The sequence below is a fragment of the Salvelinus namaycush genome, chromosome 2, assembly GCF_016432855.1.
Source record: "Salvelinus namaycush isolate Seneca chromosome 2, SaNama_1.0, whole genome shotgun sequence".
Taxonomy (NCBI): Eukaryota; Metazoa; Chordata; class Actinopteri; order Salmoniformes; family Salmonidae; genus Salvelinus; species Salvelinus namaycush.
Window position 1 is genome coordinate 23,079,279 of NC_052308.1, and position 9,471 is coordinate 23,088,749.

The 9,471-nt window shown below is 39.2% G+C and overlaps 2 protein-coding genes across 2 annotated transcripts; both read right to left on the minus strand.

The window, feature by feature from the left end:
• Positions 1-1,521: 1,521 nt before the first annotated feature.
• LOC120060227 (red-sensitive opsin) lies at positions 1,522-3,499 on the minus strand. Its single transcript, XM_039009389.1, has 6 exons — positions 3,397-3,499; positions 2,816-3,112; positions 2,473-2,641; positions 2,218-2,383; positions 1,840-2,079; positions 1,522-1,620 (listed from the first exon to the last, which is right to left on the minus strand). The coding sequence occupies exons 1-6, from the start codon at positions 3,497-3,499 to the stop codon at positions 1,522-1,524; spliced, it is 1,074 nt and encodes a 357-aa protein (XP_038865317.1).
• Positions 3,500-4,920: 1,421 nt separating this feature from the next.
• On the minus strand, positions 4,921-8,804 carry LOC120060235 (red-sensitive opsin-2). The gene is made up of 6 exons (XM_039009401.1): positions 8,714-8,804; positions 7,040-7,336; positions 6,667-6,835; positions 6,428-6,593; positions 6,051-6,290; positions 4,921-5,019 (listed from the first exon to the last, which is right to left on the minus strand). The coding sequence occupies exons 1-6, from the start codon at positions 8,802-8,804 to the stop codon at positions 4,921-4,923; spliced, it is 1,062 nt and encodes a 353-aa protein (XP_038865329.1).
• Between the last annotated feature and the right edge of the window lie 667 nt (positions 8,805-9,471).

Here is a 9,471-nt window from a genome sequence, read left to right on the forward strand (position 1 = left end):
ACCCGGAAGAACTGAATCCAATGTTTGAATTTAAGGTTAATCCTTCTTGGATGAGAAGTGCTTTTGGGGTCATGTTACTCAGCAGTCAGGTGAAATTGCATATCCTCTTCATGCTTAAAAAAGTAAATAGTTGACTTAAAAATTATTCTAATTACTTGTACATAAAGAAAACGCATTTTGACAATTAAAATTATTTTACTATAAAAAAGTCAACAGGGAAGTATACTTTGAGGGGATAATCAGACGTTGATTTAATTTACTTCATTCTATGTTCTAGCTTTTCCTCATGTCACAACTTCTGCCGAAGTCAGTCCCTCTCCTTGTTCGGGCGTTCGGGGGCGGTCGACGTCACCGGCTTTCTAGCCACCGGCCGATCCACTTTTCATTTTCCATTTGTTCTGTCTTTGTCTTATCACACCTGGCTTCACTCACCAATCACTTGTTTATTATTTAACCCTCTGTTCCCCATGTTGTATTTGTGAGTGATTGTTATTTGTTACGTGGATGATTGTCAGGCTTTTGTTTTAGACCGTGTTTTTGGCACTTGTATGCGTTCTGTGCTGTCATTTGGTAACCGGTATTAAAGTGCGCCTGTTTATTATACTCTGCTCTCCTGCACTTGACTTCGCCTCCCATATACACGCATTACACCTCATGTAAATACAAACCAATCATGAGGAAAGTGGATCACTTCGATCCTTTAGGCTGATTGAGGAGATAACCTCTATCCTATCCGCTTTACCAGACAGTTCATTTTGGGTGTGGCATGTGAGTTTGGTCTTTAAACAATCATTGATAACAGGTGCAGTGAATAAACATTGAATGAACAGTGTATGAACATAGAAAGTGAGACCAGAGGGTATTTTCATTTTGCTGCATGCATGAAATGTATTTTAATCAGAAAAAAACATTGTTAAATACATTGTATACACAGTTATCTAATTACTAGTATTATTATTTTTTTGTTTTTTTATTTGCAAGAGGGATACAAAATGTTTACCTCATAAGTTACTTTAAAAGTAAGGGGTTTTCAAACCATACATTGTTCACATCATTTTGAGATGATCAGATTTCCATTGGCAGTTAATTTCAGTTTTCCTTAGCTGTGATGCTGTCTAGTTTAGCCACTGCAGAGTGAAGGGAATGCCTTACAAGACGCCAACTTTTTCTTGCCACTTGGACAGACATTGATAGTAGTAGTATATACATATTCCCATAATGTACCACTCAAATAGCTATAATATGCATATCAATTACCACACAACTCTCTGCTTGTTTAATCGAAGACCATGGATTAAAAAAGCTCCAAGGGGTGGTTCATAGCAATTTAGTTTTGTGGGTAACGTTTTTACACACATTGCACCTGTATGAGGTAAAGCTTAATAATCTCCTGAAAAGTTGTGGGAGAATATTTGTTAAAGAAAAACAAGAGGATGTACTGTACATTTGAAAAGTCCCATTTGGAAAATCTCCTCAGAACGTTCACGATTTGTTTCCAAGAGGTACAATGTTGTCTGGGGTTTATGCAGGTGCCACAGAGGAAACCTCCGTTTTTGATGTAGACACTTCAGTGCCATCATCTTCTGCCTTTCCAAAGAGCTGCATGATGCAAGTACGGAACTGGAGAGAGAGGAATAATTAAACATAAGACTTTCAAATGATATGTCTATCTCGAAATTGAGCGAAAACATTGTCAGCTGATGCTTTTTAAAATAAAAAAAATGTACTTCACAAGAAAGGCAATTGTGAAACATTTAGACAAATTAGTATTGTTAGAGCTTTGTTACATGAAATCAGTAAGATAAAAAAACAGTGTCTGAGAATCCTGTTAAGACTTACCTGTTTGTTCATGAAGACATATATAACTGGATTGTAGATGGTGGCGCTCTTGGCAAAGTAGGCAGGAATTGCGGCAGCCAGAGGGTGGAAAGCATACCCAGGGTTAGCCGCAGCAAAGCAGGCAAAGCAGGTATAAGGTCCCCAGCATACACAGAAAGCTATAATCATGACAACAACCATCCTGGACACTTCCTTCTCGGCCTTCTGTGTTGACTCAGAGTCTTTCTGCTGCGCAGCAACCTGTGGTCATTCAGAAGGAATATCAAATGGTTAGATTTAACCCTTTTAATATGCCTTTTCAAAAGGTACACTTGACCATTACTGTTTTTAACAACATAGTTGCTTGCTACAGTATAGTATATTCAAAATATCACTTACAGCACGAATGGCTAGCCACACGAAAATGTAGCAGAAGATGATCACGAACAGGGGGAAGAAGCAGCATGTAATCATGAGAGTAATCATGTAGGACTTGACTCCAGGATCCTCATTGCCTCCGAACACATCAGGTCCGCAGGAAGTCTTCAGGCCATGAGGCCAGTACCTGGTGGAGGGAGAGAGATAAAGAAATGTGTTAAATAATTGAATCTTTTGAACTTGAATCCTCAGTGAAAGAAGAATATAAATCCACACCTGCTCCAGCCAAAGATGGGGGGGGCACACCAGAAAGCAGCCCAGACCCAGGAGAAGATAATGCCTCCCATGGCCCATTTGGCATCAAACTTGACACTTCCAAAGGGCTTGCACACCACCACCCATCTCTCCCAAGAGATGACAGCCAGGGACCACAGAGCAGCAATACCTGCATAATATATACATATACTGTAAATTAGACAAAAGAGAAATTCTGATTACTGCCACTATGCTACGGTGTTCTAGCATCTGACAATTACTCTTTCTCAGCACCGTGTAGCAATTTATAATTTTCTTGTTAAATATTAGATAATATTATAGTCCATGTAAAACTGCATCTTACCACACACAGACACAGTGTATCCCTCAAAGACACACATTGGATGTCCCAGAATGAAGTAGCCAAAAAACTGGTTGCAAACGCTGATGGTGCTAGCCAAAAGTGTTTCTCCAATGTCAGCAATAGCAAGGTTGACCAAGATCCAGTTGAGAGGGTGTTGGAGCTTCTTGAATTTTGCAGTGGCCACCAGTACCAGGCCATTGGTGAAGACTGAGAGGATGACCACTATGATCATCCAAAGTGTTGAGAGATTGTACACCCATCTTGGAGCAATGTGGTAGTTGGGGCCCTCAAAGGGATCTGAGATAAAACAGACAAAGGTATTTTTCTAAGAAGGAGAAAATGACAGGTGCAGATGCCTGGTTAGATGATCTACATGCTTTTTAGATTATCATTTAAAATGCAAAAGTAATGCAAATTACATAAATTATACGTATAAAGTGCAATTTTACTTATACCATCTATGTTGTATATAACTTCCATAAAAATATTACTAAATACAGTTAACATAACCTCATGATTTAAAGAAAATAAAATATATGAATTGGAAGTTTCAATCAAGGTAGATGTAGTTGCTCTCTCACCTTTGGTGTTATTGCTGTTGGTGAAGGTAAAGGAAGATTCTCTCGTTGTTTCTTGGTTTTGTCGCCTGGCTGCATAAGCAGCACTTCCCCAGCTTTCTGCCATTTCTGAGAAAGTATCTGAAGAATATACAAATAAAGAAGACAACGTATTATTTCCATTTCAGTCATCGAATTGTTCTAAAATATTTGCCTTGCCAGTTGTTTGTTGCCATAGTTATGTTTTTGCCTTTACCTGTTGGTCGCTTTTTCTCTGTTCTTGTGGTTGGCTTCTGTTGTCTTGTCTTGCTGATCACCTGTTGTGGTGTTAGCAACCAACAAGATGGTGTACCCCAATCTGTGGGGTTTTATACCAGCCATGTCGTCATCGAGATTAAGATCTAACACACACACACACCAAAAAGAACTTCAGTTATGCCGGCCAGTCGAACTGAAGCCAAGGTTTGAATTTAAGGTTAATCCTTCTTGGATAAGAAGTGCTTTTGGTGTCACGTAATTCAGCATTCAGGTGAAATTCCTTATCCTCTTCATGCTTAGAGAAAATAGTTGACTTAACAATTGTTCTTGTTACTTGTAAATAAAGAAAACACATTTTGACAATATGAATGTTTTTACTATAACAAAGTAAACAGGGAAGTATTCTTTGAGGGGATAATCAGACATTGATTTAATTTACTTCATTCTGTTCTATCTTTTCCTCATGTAAATACAAAACAATAATGAAGAAAGTGGATCACTTCGGCCTTTAGCCTGATTTGTGAGATAATCTCTATCCTATCCGCTTTACCAGACAATTCATATTGGGTGTGTCATGTGAGTTTGGTCTTTAAACAATCATTGATAACAGGTATCAGTGAATAAAAATTGAATGAACAGTGTATAAAAATTGAAAGTGAGACCAGAGGGTATTTTCATTTGCTGCATGCATGACATTTATTTCAATCAGAAAAAAACATTGTATACACAATTCTCTTAATACTATATATATATTTTTTTTTTGCAAGAGGATTAGAACATGTTTACCTCATAAATTACTTTAAGGGGTTTTCAAACCATACATTGTTCACATCATTTTGAGTTATCAGATTTCCATTGGCAGTTCATTTCAGTTTTCCTTAGCTGTGATGCTGTCTAGTTTAGCAACTGCAGAGTGAAGGGAATGCCTTCCAAGACGCCAACATTTTATTGCCACTTGGACAGACATTGATAGTAGTAGTATATACATATTTCCATAATATACCAAATAACTATAGTATGCATATTAATTACCACACAACTCTGCTTGTTTAATCAAAGACCATGGATTAAAAAAAGCTCCAATGGGTGGTTCATAGCAATTTAGTTTTTGTGGGTAATGATTTTACAAACATTGCACCTGTATGAGGTAAAGCTTAATAATCTCCTGAAAAGTTGTGGGAAATGATTTCTTTAAGAAACACAAGAGGATGTACTGTACATTTAAAAAGTCCCATTCTGAAAATCTCCATAGAACGATTTGTTTCCAAGAGGTATGGCATTGTCTGGGGTTTATGCAGGTGCCACAGTGGAAACCTCTGTTTTTGATGTAGACACTTCAGAGCCATCATCTTCCTCCTTGCCAAAGAGCTGCATGATGCAAGAACGGAACTGTGGAGAAAGAATAATGGAACATGAGGAAAGAGCTTCAAAATGTACAGTACGTCTACATTTAGGTAGACATACTGTAATTCCTTTGTTAACCACTTTATTATTGATGGGTCAAAATATACTTAACCCAAATGTAAAAGTAACATGTAAAGTGTTGGTCCCATGTTTCTGAAATAAAAGATCCCAGAAATGTTGTCTATCTACAAAAGCTTATTTCTGTTACATTTTGTGCAGAAATGTGTTTACATCTGTTAGTGAGCATTTCACCCTTTGCTAAGATTATCCATCCACCTGACAGGTGTGGCATATCTGGAAGCTGATTAAACAGCATTATGATTACACAGGTGCACCTTGTGCTGGAGACAATAAAAGGCCACTAAAATGTGCAGTTTTTTCACACAACACAATGCCACAGATATCTCAAGTTTTGAAGGAGCATGCAATTGTCATTCTGACTGCAGGAATGTCCAACAGAGCTGTTGCCAGAGAATGTAATGTTCATTTCTCTACCATAAGCCACCTCCAACCTCCTTTTAGAGAATTTGGCAGTATGTCCAACTGGCCTCACAACCGCAGACCTCATGTAACCACGCCAGCCCAAGACCTCCACATCCAGCTTCTTCACCTGCAGGGTCATCTGAGAACACCCACCTCGACAGCTGATGAAACTGTGGGTTTGCACAACCAAAGAATTTCTGCACAAACTGTCAGAACCTCAGGGAAGTTTATCTGCGTGCCTGTCGACATGTACAATATCCAGTAACTTCGCAAAGCCATTGAAGAGGAGTGGTACAACATTCCACAGGCCACAATCAACAACCCGATCAACTCTATGCGAAGGAGATATGTTGCGCTGCATGACGCAAATGGTGGACACCAGATACTGACTGGTTTTCTGATCCACGCTCCTGCATTTTTTTAAGGTATCTGTGTCCAACAGATGCATATCTGTATTCCCAGGCGTGTGAAATCAAGATATTAGGGCCTATTTTTGTTCAGTGTTCATGTAGCTATCAGACTAACACACTTACCTGTTTGTTCATGAAGACATAGATAACTGGATTGTAGATGGTGGCGCTCTTGGCAAAGTAGGCAGGCAGTGCAGCAGCCAGAGGGTGGAAAGCATACCCAGGGTTAGCCGCAGAAAAGCAGGCAAAGCAGGTATAAGGTCCCCAGCATACACAGAAAGCTATAATCATGACAACAACCATCCTGGACACTTCCTTCTCGGCCTTCTGTGTTGACTCAGAGTCTTTCTGCTGCGCAGCAACCTGTGGTCATTCAGAAGGAATATCAAATGGTTAGATTTAACCCTTTAATATGCCTTTTCAAAAGGTACACTTGACCATTAGTGTATTTAACAACATAGTTGCTTGCTACAGTATAGTATATTTAAAATAACACTTACAGCACGAATGGCTAGCCACACAAAAATGTAGCAGAAGATGATCACGAACAGTGGGAAGAAGCAGCATGTAATCATGAGAGTAATCATGTAGGACTTGACTCCAGGATCCTCATTGCCTCCGAACACATCAGGTCCGCAGGAAGTCTTCAGGCCGTGAGGCCAGTACCTGGTGGAGGGAGAAAGATTTTGAACAATGGAGTTTCACACATCAGTGAAATAAAAAGAGACAAAAATCCCACCTGCTCCAGCCAAAGATGGGGGGGGCACACCAGAAAGCAGCCCAGACCCAGGAGAAGATGATGCCTCCCATGGCCCATTTGCCATCAAACTTGACATTTCCAAAGGGCTTGCACACCACCACCCATCTCTCCCAAGAGATGACAGCCAGGGACCACAGAGCAGCAATACCTGTGCAGGGGAACAGTTGTACTGAAAGTTAGAGACACTCTAATTCTATGTGAAAACACAGCACCGTAAGAACATGCACCAAGGAAATGGCTATAGGGAGCACTTTGTGTCGATCAATTTCTCTATACATTAATCTACAATTTCCACATATTACTGGTACAATAAATACAATTCAAATCTTTGTAAAACTGAGGAGTATCTTACCACACACAGACACAGTGTATCCCTCAAAGACACACATTGGATGTCCCAGAATGAAGTAGCCAAAAATCTGGTTGCAAACGCTGATGGTGCTTGCCAAAAGTGTTTCTCCAATGTCAGCAATAGCAAGGTTGACCAAGATCCAGTTCAGAGGGTGTTGGAGCTTCTTGAATTTTGCAGTGGCCACCAGTACCAGGCCATTGGTGAAGACTGAGGCAATGACCACAAAGATCATCCAAAGTGTTGAGAGATTGTACACCCATCTTGGAGCAATGTGGTAGTTGGGGCCCTCAAAAGGATCTGCATGTAACGTTCGTCATATGGAGGAAGAGAGGCCCAAAGCACAGCGTGGTTAGTGTTCATCATGTTTAATAAAGAAAATAAACGTGAACACCACAAAATACAAAACAACAAATGTGGAAAAAACCGAAACAGTTCTGTCTGGTGCAGACACACGAAGACAGAAGACAGACACCCACAAAACCCAAAACAAAACAGGCTACCTAAATATGGTTCCCAATCAGAGACAATGACTAACACCTGCCTCTGATTGAGAACCATATCAGGCCAAACATAGAAAAGGGAAAACTAGACACACAACATAGAATGCCCACTCAGCTCACGTCCTGACCAACACTAAAACAAAGAAAACACAAAAGAACTATGGTCAGAACGTGACACTGCAAAATAAGAAGAGATAAAAATGTAATATAAATTCCTGACTTATTAATATAGTCATATGCAGTGGTGTAAAGTACTTAAGTAAAAATACTTTAAAGTACTACTTAAGTTGTTTTTTGGGGTATCTGTACTTTTATCTGTACAACTTTTACTTTCACTCCACTACATTCCCAAAGAAAATAATATACTTTTTACTCCATACATTTTCCCTGACACCCAAAAGTACTCGTTATATTTTGAATGCTTAGCAGGACAGAAAAATTGTCATATTCACACGCTTATCAAGAGAACATCCCTGGTCATCCCTACTGCCTCTGATCTGGCGGACACACTAAACACAAATGCTTAGTTTGTAAATTATAGGGGAGTGTTGGAGTGTGCCCCTGACTATGTTGAAAACAAGAAAATCGTGCCGTCTGTTTTGTTTTAATATAATTGATCCATACTTTTACTTTTTAGACTTAAGTATATTTTAGCAATTACATTTACTTTTGATACTTAAGTAGATTTAAAACCAAATACTTTTAGACTTTTACTCAAGTAGAATTTTACTGGGTGACTTTCACTTTTACTTTAGTCATTTTTAATTGAGATATCTTTACTTTTACTTAAGTATGACAATTGGGTACTTTTTCCACCACTGGTCATATGAGGACAGTAAACAAACATTTTGAACAGAATGTGTGCATCAAAAGTTATGACCAAGAAAAACACTGTCCTGACACAAATTATTCAATGTATTGGTTGTATCATTGTGCGTACTGCTAATGCCAGTTACAAATGGTATGTCTGCTGTTTGTGAAATAACGTATGAGAGAACTACACTGCAACAAAAGACCTTCAGCAACATCAATTTAATTTAAAAAGGACACCATTACTCTCTGTAAATCTATAATAACTCCAATCTTTTGGGGGAATATACAGAATTAAGCTCTTTCAATAGTTCTACCAAATGATGTCACCCTCAGGCACTACACTGAACAAGATGTACCGTACCTTTGGTGTTATTGCTGTTGGTGTAGGCGAAACCTGAATCTCTCGTTGTATCGTCGTGCCGCCTGGCAGCAAACACTCCTAGCTCTGCCATCCTGGACTGCTTAACAGGAGTTTCTGATGTTGACTGCTGAAGTCCAAGCCGTGCTTCTCAAATATCCTAGGGTTTATATACCATCCTTTGGGTCTTTTGAAAGGATTATGGCCTTGGAGGAATTAGGGCACGGTTGGCACTGGGGCCATGGTATAATTTGTGCCATGGCATGGGCTGGACTGTCTTTTCTTAACTGTTAATTACCACCAACAACTAAGTAGGGTGGATTTCAGAGGCCCATAATCTTGTCTGAGAGGGCTTTGGTGGCAGAGAAGGTTAAAAGTAATTTAAATGCCATGCTGCTGTAACTGAGGCCCAGATTGGTCAGTTGACTGGCATTAGGGTAATTGGTTTTAAATGTGTAACTTAAAAAAATTAAAAGTTGTCTAAGAGAAATATGTATGATGACTGACTACACTTCAACATGAAAAATAGTGTCGAGAGAAATCCAGGTGCCAACATGCCATGTAGGCCCACAAGGCCCTATTGGAGCTGGAATGGTTGATAAGTTTAAAAAATAAAAATAAAGTATTTTTGGCTGTCTCAGATGCTTTATTTCGTTTCATCTGCTATTTTCCACATTGGGGGGGAGCACCATCACTCTATCACTCTACAGATTGACAATACCTCATATCCATCATATTTCAATGAATGATAACTGATGACA